The sequence below is a fragment of the Cucurbita moschata genome, unplaced genomic scaffold (assembly GCF_002738365.1).
Source record: "Cucurbita moschata cultivar Rifu unplaced genomic scaffold, Cmos_1.0 Cmo_Scf00030, whole genome shotgun sequence".
Taxonomy (NCBI): Eukaryota; Viridiplantae; Streptophyta; class Magnoliopsida; order Cucurbitales; family Cucurbitaceae; genus Cucurbita; species Cucurbita moschata.
The window spans coordinates 2,602,543-2,618,571 of NW_019268546.1; the positions used below are offsets into that span (position 1 = coordinate 2,602,543).

Below are 16,029 nucleotides of genomic sequence, written 5' to 3' on the forward strand. Positions count from 1 at the left end.
TTTTTTTTTTTTTTTTTTTTTTTTTTTTTTTTTGGGTAAATTCTGTTACATTAATCTCCAATGTTACATTAATCTCAAATGTTACATTAATGTGCAGAAATTCAAATAAACTCCGATCTAAATTTACCTTCTGAAATTTATAATCAAAACTTTAGACCTACAAATTTGGAAGGAAAATGGCTGAGAGTGTGTTTATAACAAGACAAGGAGAGATGTTGATTGAACTTCTTACATATTTGGGCCCATCGAACCCACTTGGAATTTAGTACATAATTTCTGTTTAAATTGGGAGCTGAGTGTGTCAGTGAGAGAAGATTTTTCCATAGATTATATTATTTTGTTCGACTCTCATAAAATTCAATTTTAAATCAAGAATGATGAGGGTCTTGTTACTGTACGTGGCTTCGGACGAGATTATATTATTGTCTTTCAGTTTAAATTGGGAACGAAGAGGGCCTTGATGAGAGATTTCTCTCGCTACTATATGGAGTTTGGGACAAGATTATATTAAAAGACCTTGCTAATTTCAGTTTAAACAGTAAATGAGAAGGGTCTAGAAAAGAGATTATTATATTATATCATTTTCGGCCTTGCTAAATTTCAGTTTAAACAGTGAATGAGAAGGGTCTAGAAAAGAAATTATTATATTATATCATTTTCGACCTTGCTAAATTTCAGGTTAAACTGTGAGTGAGAAGGGTCTAGAAAAGAGATTTCTCCCGTTACTATTTGGGATGAGATTATACTATTGTCTTCTACTTTGCTAAATTTCAGTTTAAATGGGAAATGGGGAGGGTCCCAATGGGAGATTTCTCTAGTTATTATATGGGACTGGAGACGAGATTATAGGATTGTATTCGACCTCTATATATATATATATAATAAAAATTTTGAACGGTAGAAAACTAGATTTTAATATTAAAATTTGAGATTTTAACATTCTAGTTAAAATTATATTATACTTCATTTATAAAATATTATTAGATTACTACAACCATACAAAAATTGAAAAAAATTTATCTTTGATATTAATATTTTTTTGAAAAAAATTATAAATAAAAAAAATCGAGAAAAAGCTTGAACTAAAATAAACTATAAATTGATAGAATTGAAAGAGAAAAAAGGATTGGGAAGGCCTTTTGTTGAGGATTATTGAGGGTGAGTCCCTGTTAATTTAGTAGAAGATCATTGGATTTATAAACGAGGAATACTGTTCTCATAAGAATAACGAACTTATTTCCATTACTTTTTACTTAAAAAAAAAAAAGAGGTAGTCTTATAAGATTAATTTTAAATTAATTAAAAAAAAAAAAAGCCACAAAATAGTCCTTGACTTATTTAAGTTTAAATAATAAAAAGAGAAATAAAAGAATATTGGGCCTTTGCAGAGGGTCGGGCCCAAAATGTTTTGAAGAAGGGAGGGCGGGCCAGAAGGCCCAGTCCAGCGTTGAACAAACGTGGAAAATGAAAATGCAGAGTGCGTATAGATCTTTCTAGAACTTCAGTATCTATCTAGACGACTCTAGGGACCACGAGTCACGACGTCTCCAGTTCTAAAGGCTGCCCCTCGAATCGGAAAATAAAATCAAAATTAAAGAAACAGAACAATATATATATATATATAAATAAATAATATTAATTTGTTATTTATAAAACTTGAAAATTCCACAGAAAGCCCTCGAAAGTGGTACGTAGCCCTTTTCTTTTATAAGCGCGGTCTTGTGGAGAGTTCCAGAACCCAAGAATTAAATCTCTCGTCCTTTCCATCGCTCTTGCTGTTCGGATCGCTCTGAAGGTTTGTTTCCATACGCCGCTGTTGTATTGATTCTCGTTTTCTTGTTCTTCAGCTGTAGATCTGAGCGTTTTGCTTCCTCGATGCGGCCATTTCCAACTTCTTTGTCTCTTACTAGATTTGTTTTCTTCAGATTCGGAGTGTTTTGATTTTACATTTCTATCAATTCTGCTCGTATTGCCGTTTCTAGGAATGAATCTATTGCTTCACTTTTTCTTTTTGTTCTTAGCTTTAATTACTGGTTAAAGCATTTCGACCTAGTTTGTTATGGAACATTTTGTTGATTATTTCATGTATTTAATGTGTTTTGTGGTTTCCATGTTTGATCTGTTTCTTGAAATGTTTTAACACACTGATATGGCAATAAGTATATGGAGAGTGTTATTGTACGGATTTGGATACCTATCGCCTCGAGTTTGACGAAGTGAAATCAACGGATTGTTTTTGTTGGACTTGTGGCTGTGTTTATTTCGGTTCTTCTTTCGTTTCTTCTTTCGTTTCTCTGTTTGAATTTTATTTGAACGATTTTTTTCGATCAAATACGCAAGTTGGCATACTGATTGCTACTACAGTAGTTCCCGCGAACTATACTCGTTACAATAATCACTGATGCGGTTCTTCTAAAGGAAATTCGATTGCATATCTTTTTCCTATTGATAATAACAACATTCATTAATATTTCAGGTTCTTCCATTTTTTTGACAGGCCGATTGTTTTTGACATATCGGTTCAATCTCTTTCAAGATGAGCGTTGTTGGTTTTGATTTTGGTAACGAGAGCTGCATTGTAGCTGTTGCAAGGCAGCGAGGTATTGATGTTGTTCTCAATGATGAATCCAAGCGGGAAACTCCGGCTATTGTCAGCTTTGGTGACAAGCAGCGATTTATTGGGACAGCTGGTGCAGCGTCAATTATGATGAACATCAAGAATTCGATCTCTCAGATTAAGAGATTGATTGGCCGTAAATTCTCTGAACCAAGCTTGCAAAAGGATATTCAGTCATTGCCGTTTTCTGTAACCGAGGGGCCTGATGGCTTTCCTTTAGTTCATGTCCGTTACCTGGGTGAGGTAAAAACTTTTACGCCAACCCAGGTGTTGGGTATGCTATTTTCAAATCTGAAAGGCATTGCGGAGAAAAATCTTAATGCCGCGGTGGTTGATTGCTGCATAGGAATCCCGGTTTATTTCACTGATCTTCAGAGAAGAGCTGTATTAGATGCAGCTACAATTGCAGGGTTGCATCCCCTTCGCTTGATGCATGAAACTACTGCAACAGCCTTGGCTTATGGTATATATAAAACTGATTTGCCTGAAAATGATCAGTTGAACGTGGCATTTGTTGATATTGGACATGCAAGCATGCAAGTGTGCATTGCTGGCTTTAAGAAGGGTCAGTTGAAAGTGTTGGCCCATTCATCTGATCAGTCCCTTGGTGGCAGAGACTTTGATGAGGTATTATTTCATCACTTTGCAGAAAAGTTCAAAGGCGAGTACAAAATAGATGTTTATCAGAATGCAAGGGCTTGTCTAAGGCTCCGCACTGCTTGTGAGAAGCTTAAGAAAGTTCTTAGTGCAAATCCTGTCGCACCTTTAAACATAGAATGTTTGATGGATGAGAAAGATGTGAGGGGAATCATTAAACGGGAAGAATTCGAACAAATAAGTATTCCAATATTAGAACGTGTGAAAGGACCTTTGGAGCAAGCACTTGCAGAAGCTGGTCTTACCGTTGATAATGTCCACATTGTTGAAGTTGTTGGTTCAGGTTCTCGTGTCCCAGCTGTAATAAAAATATTGACCGAGTTCTTCAAGAAGGAGCCTAGGCGTACTATGAATGCAAGCGAGTGTGTTGCTAGAGGTTGTGCCCTTCAGTGTGCTATCCTCAGTCCCACATTCAAAGTGCGAGAATTTCAGGTAAGAGCGACTAATCTCAAACTTTTCCCTTGCAGTTCTCCTCCAACTAACATGGTTTCTACGAACCTTTTTTTTATATACTTTTATGTAACATGAAAGTACAAAGATGTGCCGAGGATTATGATTTGTTAGCAATTGATTTTTGAGTAAATTATCTCTGTTTTTCTGCTGAATTTGTTATATGCGTACTGTGTGAAGTGAGTGAAAAACCCTTGGCCGGATGCCTGTTTTTTGCATTTTCCCTCTGATTTATTGGTTTGCTCTTTTGAAGGTAAACGAGAACTTTCCATTTTCTATAGCTCTCTCGTGGAAGGGTGCTGCTTCAGATCCTCAAAATGGAGCAGTGGACAATCAGCAGAGCACTGTTGTTTTCCCCAAGGGGAATCCCATACCCAGTGTCAAGGCTCTTACATTTTATAGGTCCGGCACATTTAGTGTTGATGTACATTATACTGATTGTGATCAGCAAGCGAAGATCAGTACCTACACGGTGAGGGTTAACATTCAAATTGAGTAGCTTGAGCATTTGCTATCTTGTAATCATTGAGATTAAGTTGTGGGTAATGTGCATATCCAGATTGGTCCTTTTCAATCTTCAAAAGGTGGAAGGGCAAAGGTGAAGGTGAAGGTTCGACTTAATTTGCACGGAATTGTTTCTGTTGAATCAGCCACAGTAAGTCTTCTATAGGTCTTTGTTTGTTGTACTGTTGGTCTATGTTTGTCTTTAATCTTCTCTGAAGGGGGAATCTCTGTATGTTTAGCTGTTAGAGGAGGAGGAAGTAGAGGTTCCAGTTACCAGAGATCAGTCAGCTAAAATGGAGACTGATGATGCTTCATCTGATGCCCCTCCCAGTTCTAACGAGAACGATGTTAACATGCAAGATGCCAAGGGAAGCACAGATGCTGGAGCTGAGAATGGTGGTGCTGAGTTAGGAGACCAATCTGCCCAGATGGAGACGGATGCCAAGGTAAGTAGCGGGGAGTTCCATCTCCTCCACAGCTTTATTTTGTCACTGCCAATATAGATATTAAGTGTAGTAATAGATATGCTGTTTGTTTATACGTACTTTCTGCAGTAGTTTTACTAAACTCTGTTCCTTTTCTAGTTTGTTTTATTATATGCCCTCCTCTCTTTATCCTTTTTTTTTTGCCCCCTCTTCTCGTTCTATTTCCTTCGTCATGTTTCTGATTTTCTTTTGGTTTCTCTTGACACCTAAATTCCATTTTTATTTTTATTAAATGAAATGTTTATAAGTAATATTTCAGAACTTGAGTAAAATTTGGTGATTCCAACAACAATTTCACTAATCCTTTTCACTTTTTCTTCTTTCCTCATAATTAGAGGAAATGATGAATCCATCCCGTACAGGTTTCAGATTTCATTGTGTTGAATAATAAGTTGAATAGTTTTTTGAAAATATATAAATTTCCCAAACTTATTATTATGTTCTTAAATTACGTATATTTTACATAATGATTTTTTTAAGTAGTTAAAAGCTCTCAGAGTCCTTTTGAGTTGGATTACCTTTGCTTGTTGGTTCACTAGCCATATCGGTGTTCCATTATTTGAGCATCAAGTAGACGATGGCATTTTGTGGGTTAGGTGGTTTTTGTGTTGTACATGGCTAACCTCTTGGCATTTAGGTCGAAGCACCAAAGAAGAAGGTTAAGAAAACCAATATCCCCGTGGTAGAATTGGTTTATGGTGGATTGGCATCAGCTGATGTACAGAAGGCAGTGGAAAAGGAGTTTGAAATGGCTTTACAGGATCGGGTTATGGAGGAAACCAAAGAGAAGAAAAATGCTGTCGAGGCATATGTATATGAAATGAGAAACAAGGCAAGCTACAACTTCCATATTTTTATGACAAGCTCTCTCGAGTGTGAATTGAAATTTAACGGATGAATGCTTTTTGTGTCCCCAGCTGCATGATAAATACCAGGAGTTCGTCACTGATTCACAGAGAGAGGAGCTTTCTGCCAAACTTCAGGAGGTTGAAGATTGGCTTTATGAGGATGGAGAGGATGAAACGAAGGGAGTCTACATAGCTAAGCTTGAGGAGTTGAAGAAGGTAAGTGATATGTTTCAAGTTTTCAGCCAGGAAGAAAATGATGATATATTGATTACAAGAATTAGTCCTTTTTTTTGTTTGTGGTCTTTGGCTGCATTCTGACGTTGGACATAATTTGCAGCAAGGTAACCCAATAGAGGAGCGTTTCAAGGAGTACACGGAGAGAGGAACTGTGATTGATCAACTTGCTTACTGCATCAACAGTTACAGGGAAGCAGCAATGTCAGCTGATCCTAAATTTGACCACATCGACATTTCTGAAAAACAGAAGGTATTACTTGTTTCTGTCTCTTCATGATTTATGTTCGGGTGGCTGTGTAACGTTACCCCTTTGTCAAAATATTCTGCAGGTCTTGAATGAGTGTGTGGAAGCTGAGGCCTGGTTAAGAGAGAAAAAGCAGCACCAGGACTCTCTACCCAAACATTCTACACCAGTCCTCTATTCTGCTGATGTGAGAAAGAAAGCTGAAGCACTTGACAGGTTACCCATCCTTTCTAATTACTTTAAATAAATCACTAATTAGTGTTGAGCCCTGTTTCGACTAAAGGTGCTCAAGGAGGTGCTTTCACATAAAAGTCGTTTATTATAAAGCAATCTCAAATTCAAACCCTTGGTCCATTCATTTGATCTAGGATTCTTGAGGTTATTTTTTTCTCTGGAAGTCTCAAATTGGAATACTTCCACATCGTATTAGATTCCTTTATCTTGTGTGCTTGCTCACTTTTAACTTCAGCATTCATTACAGTTCGTACTTTTTCAATGGAAATAATGTTTGGTTGATCAACTGATTGTTTTCTGATGCCTGGAGTATGTATTTGTTGCATTCATGCAGGTTTTGCAGACCAATAATGACGAAACCCAAGCCAGCTGCGCCTGAGACACCTCCACCAGCTCCTCAGGGCAGTGAGCAGCAAGGAGGGGATGCCAGTGCAACTTCTAATGCTGGCGCAAGTCCGAACCGGAAGGGAGCTGGTGAAACTGAGGTGTCCTCAGCTTCTACAGAGCCAATGGACACGGAAAAACCAGAACCTTCGAGTGCTGCTGCTTAATCTAGTCGAATGCTTGCCTTTGTTATTTATGACGAACTACTATCGAGCCAAACAAAAAAAAATATTGAAACTTGGTGAGCTGATGAATGATGGTGGGTGGAAGGCTGGCTTGTATTTGACTTGTGGAATCACTTGTGAAGCGTTTTGTATTTGGTTGTTTTTGCTAGGGCTTTGTTTTCTTGCTGGAGCGAGTCTTTTTCAGCAATCCGTTCTTTTAAGAGGAAAATTTTCGGAGAAATGTTAGTGTTATTAATGGCCTCTCGTTGCCGAGGCTCATACTCGTCTTTTCTGCATTTACGGCGATTCTCTATACTATTTTGAACTCCAAAAAGAATCATTAAATAGATCATTTTTGCTCATTTTCTTTGATCTGAATATGCCAGCTTCCTGCCCAACTCCATTGTAATTGGTATCCTCGACCGTTTTGTGTACCCATTTTCTTCTGGCCAATCAGCGAATTGAAACATGAAATGCAGAACTGTGTCATTGTGTTGTCAAATGTAAGAAAGGTTCCATCGAATATATTGAGAAATCAACAGGGGAAGGGGCCTCCCATCTATTATACAAACAGCATATGTAAGAAATAGTAAGATTACATTATCCATTGGTACTCTTGGCAGGGGCACCATAGTCCCTGTCGTCATCGTCGCCCTGCCTAAGTTTCGCAATCTCAGCCTGTGCTCTCTCCATAATATGCCTTTTCTGCAACTCTAAATCTCTCAAGAAATCCATCCTCATCTTCTCTAACTCCATCATTTGATGTCTTTTGCTGCTCTCTATTTTCTCATAAATCTCACTGAACTTGTGAATGGAGTTAGCTAGCATCCTGAATGAAGTCCCATCGCAACGGTTCCTCCCATACATCCTTTTCTTCGGTGGAAGTCCCTCGAGTTCGTCATCCTCACCATCATCAGATTCCGAATTTTCGGGGCTATCTCTCATCTCATCGAACCCGTTTGCACGGTTTAGATAAGCTCTAGGGTTCATGAACACATACTCCCCCGAGTCTAAGCCACACGATAGGCCTCCTTGGTTTGGGGGTGAAGACATTAACATGTCCAACTTCTTAAAGTAAACCCATTTGCTGGTAGAACCACCTAATTCTGTCGACTTCGATTTTTCCTTTTTATACTTTTTCTTCAACGTATCAAGGCGGTTTCGGCATTGTGTGTCCGTCCTCTCTATCTTAGAGACCTCTGATACCTTCTCAGCAACCTCTTGCCATTCCTCAGATCGGAGACTTTTCCTCCCGTGTTGAAGAAACCGTTCGCCCCACGCGTCTAGAAGAACAACTGTTTCATGTTCATTCCAATCCATCAATGAATTCCTGCCCCCAACAAATAATTTTTGAGCAGGAGTAGCAGATGATGGAGCCGGAACATGAGGAGCAAGTTCATAACTTGATGCCAAGCTCTTCAAACGCCGCTTCTTGGGGTGTCTTTCCAAATCAGCATCATCTCGTTTGATAGTACTGTTCTGCTTGTCGTCTTCATCCATATCATAATCATCCTCGTCATCACCATCATCTACTTCATCGCTTGTGTGAGCAAAACCATTGTTCTGATCATTCTCATCATCCTCCTCCCCCTGTCCTTCATCCTCTTCATCGTCATCTTCGACATCATCTTCCACATAACGATTGCTGACTGGCCTTGAATAAGGAGCATCTCGGAGAGGAACCTTTGAACGAGGTACAGAACTATAACTTTCCCGATGGTTTCCACTGTAACGTTTGGATAAAGGATACCTCTCTTCTCCGTTGTCGTCGTCCATTTGAGATCAAACAACAGCAGACAATCCCAGAGTGCGATTAGAGTAAAAACAACTTTACTTTCCAGAACAAGATTAAACACTTCTTACCAATCGATCTCACAATAATCCTACTCCTTCACTCTTAATAAACCCGTCTTGGATCAACACTCAACAAAAACCCTCCCTCAAATCCCTATATCTCGTCCAAGATCCGAAAAAGATTCGAGATGCGAGAAACCTCAATTCATCGACGAGAAGAGAGCGGAGAAATCAATAGCTAACTACTCTACCTTCTCGACAGCAGGACAAGATCGTGCGAACATAGCTCTATAATGCCCATTCGAACGGAAGATTGAAACAACATACAACATAAAACTTTGTGGTTCTCTAAAAGCCCTAATTTCAAAGATGAACCAAGATTTCGAGAATACCAGAGGCCACAAGCTCTTACCTCAAGCAAAGAGGTGAGAAATCCAAGATTTATGCAGCTGCGCGATTAAGCTGAAGTTTGTTGTTGTTCTTAAAGCTGGAGTACGAATGGATTTGAAGAAAGATGGATGAAACAAGGCTTTCGAAGCAAACAAGAGAACAGACGAGGGAGTAAGACACGGGATATCATCTGGTTGCTGCTAACGTACGTAGAAATTTACTACTGCGTTTTTTGGGCCTCTTAATTTGGGCCTTAAGTGGTGGTTAATGGGCCGATTTGGAATTTTATTGGGCTGTAGTTATTCGATGGTTGTTATTGGGCCGTGGCTCCTTGCAGGCCCTTTAATATTTTTATTTTTTCAACGATATACTCTTTCTAACTTCCGAGGAGATGGAGGCAGTGACATGGCAGCATAACACAAGCTGGTTGCTGACTAGACCGACCTCGTCCTACGTGGCTTGATATTGTTGTGGTTAAAGTGCAATGCCAAATGTTCATGTTGTTAAATATCCACGTGGATCCACAAAATTAGTCTGATATTACGAAAATGACATTGAACTTCGAAAAAACCGCAGTATGGAGATACCAAAAAGGGTATAAAAATCATTTCGTTCGTTGGAGCAGGAAAATGGGGTCGGGTTAGTAGGGATAGGAAAACAAAAGGTCGAAAGGTTTGTGGTTCGTCTTCAATAATATGAATCTAACTTTGTTTTTTCTTTTCTTCTTATAGCCAAATGTTTATGATTCTTTGTGAGAGAAGTTGGAGAGTTTATTTGCAATTTTAGCTCCTTATTTCTCGAGAACATACTCAATTGGTTGCCTGCCTAAGTTACCGCTAGCCGATATTTTTTGTTTTGGCTCGTAACATATCGTTGTTAGCCTCACGGTTTTAAAACACATATGTTTAGGTAGAAATTTTCACACGTTTATAAGGAATGATTTGTTTCCCTCTTCAACAATCCACCTCCCTTGAGCGCGAGCATCCTTGTTGACACATGTCTTGTGTCTGGCTTTGTTACCATTGTAACCATTTGTAACAGCTCAAGTCCGTCACAAGCACATATTGTCCACGTTGGCCTGTAACATCTCTCTACCAAATGCAGTTTAAAACCATGAGGCTAAAGACGATATATACAGGCGAAACCGGATAATATTTGCTAACGGTGTACTCGAACTATTCTAAATTTATGTTTTTGGTCAGTAACAAGTTAATTTTTTAATTCCTAAAAAATAATTAATAAATTACATATGAATTTGAATTTTACAGGTTAAATTTGTAATTTAATTAAAAAGAGAATGAAATGTGGGGCCCAGTGCAGTAATTAAGACTAATTATGAACGTAGTAACATTTGCTTTCTGGAAGTAATGAAAGCTTGGATTTTACACGAGTTTACAACTGTAGCGCATCTCCACAAACGAAATTCTCCGGAGCAGAACAACACGACCTAAAATTTCAGAAGAAAAAAGGGGAACGAAATTTGCTCGGAAGCCTAAATTTTGTCTCTTCTCGATCTTAAGATTGACGGTTTTACATGTTTCATGTTTGATCTTATTCTTATTCGCATTGCGGTGCGTTCGTTGTATTAGCGAATTTGGGATTTATTTGATTTCTAGGGTTGGATTCTGTAGGGAATTGGAATTTATTTGATATCTAGGGTTGAATTTTTTAGGGAATTGGGATTCACTTCTCTCTTTGATTTTGAATGTTACTCTAGATACATATTGTTTGGCTTTTAGTATGGGTGGATGTACGATTTGTTTGTTTCAGATCGAATGAAACGAGATCGTAAAATCATCGTTACGAAGATTTTAGGGAGTTCTATTCCGAAGGGACGACAAATTCACGAAGAGAAATGGGCATATGTTGGATTTTATTGTCAATTTGAGAGCGTGAAATGGATAGATAATAAGTCCTTTATTGTTGGGAAATCGACTGTTCTTCACTCCACGAGTTCGTAATTTATATTTGGTTTATACTGAAAGAAGTTGGGTTCTGTTGAAGTTAGGACCGAGTGAGTGGTGAAGTCATGTTCTATGGTGCATTGGTATGGGATCCATGGCTAATTGTTGCCCAAATTGTTTGCCTTCAATGTTTGTATTACCTGACTCTTGGCATTCTGCTGGCGACTCTAGTTGGGACTCGTGTTTCTCGAATCAGCCTTGTTTACTTCTTTGATTATGCTACACTAACTGTCTCTACGGCCACTGGTTTGTGTGTTATTGCTTCATTCCTGCTAACTGCGCTTGCTGGGTAAGAACTCTGTTTTACTTTTTTTCTCCTCCATATTCGGTATTATGTATATAACCACAGACTAGTTGATGCATACACTCTTGACCAAGAATCTCTCCACCATGTTCATTTGAATCTCCTCATTCCATATGTTGTTTGAATCACTATGCATTGGATTGTTAGGAATATTTGACAATAGTTTGGAGAAGTTGCATCCTATCGAACCATTGTTAGATCATTTGGAATTAAATAGATTAATCAACCTCGCTGATGTTGTTTTTATTGTTAACCATGAAATGGTTTGTTTGAATGTCAATATTAATGATTTTGTTCTTATCTCTAATTATGTAATGAGGCCATTTTTGTTGTAACCTGTAGTTGCTGTAACTTTTTGATGTCGAAGTTTGTTCTTCTTAATGGTTTGCTGTATCTATTTGTGGTTCCTTCTGCAATTGATGTGAATTTCAATGTTTTTGTCTGTTGCCATCGCAGAAATTCACATGGTAAACATTTAAATATATGAAACTCTACAGAATGGAAGCTTTTCCTAAATGGTGTTTTCAATTGGGCTCGGGGTTGGGAATAGTAACGTAGTTTTGGAATGGTATCGACTAATTGATCTTGATTCGGCTGAATGTTACCCTAAACGACACCTCTATAGTATTGTTACGTTTTCCTGATGAGAATAACACTCTCTTCCAACCGGGGAATTGGTTGGAGAGTTTTGAAAATTAAGCTTATAACCCCTACTTCCACCCATGAATTTCTTTGAAAATTAAGCTTATCAAATGCGTTAAAGTAGTCGGTTTTGAATATTTTTCTTCATCTTCATATTGTTTATGTTGTCAGCTTCTCTCACCATTACTATTTTATTGTAATGCAGGGCAGGATTTTTGGTTTATTTGATTGAAAGAGCAAAGAAGTGCTTAGATTTTGCGGCCACACTCTATATACTCCACCTTTTCATCTGTATCGCTTATGGAGGGTGGCCTTCGTCGATGACATGGTGGGTTGTGAATGGTACAGGGCTTGTAGTGATGTCTTTGCTGGGTGAATATCTGTGTATCAAACGTGAACTGCGAGAGATTCCCATAACACGATTGCGTTCGAGTAAGGCTTCTTTCCTCAATGAAATGAACAAAAGAATCTTCTTTGACATTCATAATTTATAGTAGTAACAACTAACATAGACTGCCAAAACAAAACATACTTGCTACTACACAAATTTTATGCTTGGATTTTCAATTGAGTTTAACATGTTCTGATATGTACATAAAAGGGTTGGATCACATCTGAGTGGTCATAAGTTTTGGTCCCTCTCACTGAGAAGCAGATTTAGTTGTAGCATATAACATTGAGCATATTTTGGTGCAGATGTTTGAGCTTTTAGGGAAGTTCAAATTGCAAGAACCACCTGTTGATGTGTGTGAATTTCAGTGGCCTATCTTATTAAATCTGCCTAGCCAGATCAAATTAGTATCAAGGAAGAAGAATCTCTTTGAGATATTGGAAAAACTGGCATTATTGGTGCACTGGATTATTATAAACTAGTGTTTCAAATGATTGGAGGGTTTACATGAGTTCCATGAAGTTCTTGGGGGAAAGAGCTCACTTTCATATAGGCATATGAGCTCGATTCATTTGTTCTTTTCTCTTTTTAACTCCTCACACGGATGAGTTTACAGCTTAGTTTGGAAAGGAAACTTCTTTATTCTCTTTCTTTCTTGCTCTTCTGAAGTTTCAATGACAGTGAAAAGCCATGATGATGATAATCAGAATTTAATATGGAAACTAAAGGAGAATTCTGTTGGATTGCTTTTGTTTTCTATTATTGCTTTGATACTCTTGCTTTCCTCTTCATAAAAGCCCTTCATTGTCACCATTATATGGTCTCTGTTTCTTTATTTTTGGTACTGCTTTAAGCGTTCTTCTTACGCTTCAAAGCATCTTATAAAGATTTGTAGGCAATAATTGAAAGTGTCCACTTCTTCCACAATCAGATTGCACACACAATTAAAAAGAACGATGCAATCTTCACAAGTTCAAATATGTTTTTATTAGCTATTGAATCACAATCTTATAAAGTTGCGTGGCCGAACGAGCTGTTAAATGCTCAAATATTCGATTAAGATCATTAAAATACTGAAGGGTCCCTTTTGGTGGTGGTCTAACTTTTGAATACTGTAATGCAGTTTGGAATCAGCATAACCTTAATTTTGTTTGTTTTTTCAATGAGGCTAATGCTTCAAGCTTGGTATAAGATGCCTTTTCCTAAAGGGTAAAGTTCATCCACTTTTTGAGTTTTTTTATGAACTTAGAAGCACTAAATTGTAGTTCTGCACTGGTTTCCTGTGAGAATTTGTAAATGATGTAATAATGAAAGTACAAAATTTTGTTAAGCTTTTGCTCTAAACGTTTGACACTAAACTAAACAACTCTGAGATTGCTTGAAGGTAATTGGTGGATGGTAGCCTCATTGTCAAGATAAGAGCAAAGGGCTGAAAACATTTCATTGCCTCTTCTAATTGCTAGCTAAATGATGGAATGGAATGTGTTTTCATATCCCTAAGAGGAAAAGGAAAAACTCTCCTTATCGACCAGTTATCTATCTATTTCTTTCACACTCTTTCCTCTATGCTAAACCTTGAAGATAAGTTATGGCTGCCTCTTCCACAAAGAAGAAATGTCCATCACAGCTTCTCCGACTGAGAGGTAGAGACCGTTGAACTCGAATTGCTCCAAGGCCTTTGATTTATACAGTTTTTCCATCACGTTTGCAACTGGATTTGCAAGAACAAACTATACAAAACGAAACAAATACAGAAATGTCGATCAGTGAAAAATTTCATGGAAAACGTTTTTGTTGTACAAGCAGTTGTAGCCACATGGATCTGATCTTACCTGTAGTGATTTTTGCATCAAGATCTTCCTAATTTCACATACTGCTTCTATACCACTTGTGTCTATGGATGTTACAGCTGAGAAAAACATATGATAAGTGTGAGCGACTTTACGGGCGGGATAATCTTAAAAAAGGCTTCTTTTCTACCAGCTGAGTAAAATTGTTTACTCAACGTACCTGTCATGTCTAGGATTACACATTTCAGTGGACTGTCGTTCGTCGCTTTTATTCGCTCTTCGTCTTCCCTAATCCACCTTAGAATCCTGCACACAAGACAGGATGGATATGTTATTGGTGAGATGATTGCTCCAGCAGACTCATCCACAAGATATATAGAAGATTTATATTATATCAAGCTCACCTTTCTTGTAGGTATGTCGAGTTTGCAAAGTAGATTGGAGATTCAATGGCAAGAATGAGGAACGAAGGCACCCTTGAGGCTTCTCGGTATCGGTCGATGTTTTGGAATATTTGAGTCCCAGAAATATTCCCCAAGACCATGGTGTTCGGCCTCGTGACATGCAGAAGAATCTTGAAAATAGATACTCCAACCTGAAAATACCAATGTGTTAATGGCATGACCTGTTACAGTTCAATTAACTAATTCCATAGCAATCAGGAAACTTACTGCAATGGCAAGACCCAACGGAACTGAGATGAAAAGAACGCCGAAGAAAGAACAAACACAAGCTACGAAATCAAGCTTGTCAACTTTCCATAACCTACAGGCTGCTTGGTAATCAATTAGCCCAATTACTGCTGTTATAATGATGGCTGCTAGGATGAAATTTGGAGTATAATGGAACAGTGGCATCAGAAACAACAACGTTATGAGCACGGTTGCAGACATCACAACATTTGAGACTGCTGTTTGTGCCCCGGCATTATAATTCACAGCCGATCGAGAAAATGACCCTGAAACATTGATCCCAAACCAAAGAGTTAATTACTAATTTCTTTAAGTTGCAACACCAAATAACGTCTTTGAGACAGTACGGCAGAGGATGGTAACAAACACCTGTTGTGACATAGCAGGAAGAACAAGATCCAGCCATGTTCATAAAACCAATGGCCATCATTTCTTTATTCCCATCCACTTGATAGTTTTTCAAACCAGCGAACGTCCTTCCTACGGCAATTCCTTCCTAATGTTATTAAAAAAAACAAAACGAAAAGGATTGTTCAGCCACCGAGTCATGCCTATAATCTGTATTAACATCTTTGTGAAAACAAATACTTACAGTCAGCGAGAGAATTCCAGTTATAATGCCAGTTTTTATGGCAAGTGCCAATTGAGGACCAGTAAAGTACAGCATGTTCAAAGATGGTGGATTGATGCCCTTTGGCAAATGACCAATCTATCAAAAGAACACCAAAAGAGAAAATCAATATGTGGTTTAAGTGAAGCATCCTCCAGAAAATGATATCAGTTTCAATGTACAAATTCGAAGTTTAAAAGTATCCGTTCGTACCACTGAGATTCCAGGAACTTTGTCTCTAAGAAGGAAGACTAAAATAGTGGACAATATAACTGATGTCAGTGGAGCAGCTGCTGAAATCCAGAAAAGCTTTGGTTTCTTGATACTCTGTAGTCGTGTACGATAGAACGAATTAGAACCAGAACTATTGTTCTTGTGACTTATGTTCATTTTCTAAACAAAATTACAGTAATGATAAAATTTGTGAAAAACATAAAGCCACTTACTATATGTCTCGTTCCCAGAAGAAAGAGTAGGAAAATGGAGCCTAAAACAATAGTTTGCCAAGACCACTGCACATTAATTGCACCAAGTTAGAAAAATAAAGGAACAAAAAGAGGCCCCATCAAGAACTTCTAGAATATCAAAATCAAACCCATGAAAACAAAAAAAAAAAAAAAAAAAAAAA

At 37.9% G+C, this 16,029-nt stretch overlaps 4 protein-coding genes across 5 annotated transcripts in view; 2 read left to right on the plus strand and 2 right to left on the minus strand.

Moving 5' to 3' along the window:
- The first annotated feature begins 1,656 nt into the window (after positions 1–1,656).
- On the plus strand, positions 1,657–7,194 carry LOC111464247 (heat shock 70 kDa protein 15-like). Of its 2 annotated transcripts, none has more exons than XM_023108359.1 (10): positions 1,657–1,795; positions 2,477–3,706; positions 3,978–4,196; positions 4,284–4,379; positions 4,468–4,674; positions 5,351–5,545; positions 5,631–5,777; positions 5,899–6,048; positions 6,128–6,258; positions 6,611–7,194. In XM_023108359.1, the coding sequence occupies exons 2-10, from the start codon at positions 2,537–2,539 to the stop codon at positions 6,825–6,827; spliced, it is 2,532 nt and encodes an 843-aa protein (XP_022964127.1). In that variant the 5' UTR covers positions 1,657–1,795; positions 2,477–2,536; the 3' UTR covers positions 6,828–7,194. The 2 variants fall into 2 exon arrangements, with proteins under 2 accessions (XP_022964127.1, XP_022964128.1); XM_023108360.1 differs by having other exon boundaries at positions 1,659–1,795; positions 2,498–3,706.
- Positions 7,195–7,289: 95 nt separating this feature from the next.
- Positions 7,290–9,197, minus strand: LOC111464248 (trihelix transcription factor ASIL1-like). The gene has a single exon (XM_023108361.1). It carries the CDS (start codon positions 8,598–8,600, stop codon positions 7,425–7,427), a length of 1,176 nt encoding a protein of 391 aa, XP_022964129.1. The 5' UTR covers positions 8,601–9,197; the 3' UTR covers positions 7,290–7,424.
- Positions 9,198–10,361: 1,164 nt separating this feature from the next.
- On the plus strand, positions 10,362–13,084 carry LOC111464518 (protein SYS1 homolog). Its single transcript, XM_023108747.1, has 3 exons — positions 10,362–11,261; positions 12,124–12,350; positions 12,615–13,084. Exons 1-3 carry the CDS (start codon positions 11,038–11,040, stop codon positions 12,620–12,622), a joined length of 459 nt encoding a protein of 152 aa, XP_022964515.1. The 5' UTR covers positions 10,362–11,037; the 3' UTR covers positions 12,623–13,084.
- Positions 13,085–13,590: 506 nt separating this feature from the next.
- LOC111464516 (probable sulfate transporter 3.4) overlaps positions 13,591–16,029 on the minus strand; it is a 4,524-nt gene continuing 2,085 nt past the window's right edge. The window contains exons 5-13 of the mRNA XM_023108744.1: positions 15,848–15,913; positions 15,615–15,728; positions 15,384–15,500; positions 15,161–15,287; positions 14,771–15,057; positions 14,504–14,694; positions 14,320–14,405; positions 14,142–14,218; positions 13,591–14,039 (exon numbers count right to left, since the gene is read on the minus strand). Coding sequence (XP_022964512.1) covers positions 13,896–14,039; positions 14,142–14,218; positions 14,320–14,405; positions 14,504–14,694; positions 14,771–15,057; positions 15,161–15,287; positions 15,384–15,500; positions 15,615–15,728; positions 15,848–15,913 — 1,209 coding nt within the window. The 3' untranslated portion in view covers positions 13,591–13,895. The remainder of the gene's footprint in view (positions 14,040–14,141; positions 14,219–14,319; positions 14,406–14,503; positions 14,695–14,770; positions 15,058–15,160; positions 15,288–15,383; positions 15,501–15,614; positions 15,729–15,847; positions 15,914–16,029) is intronic.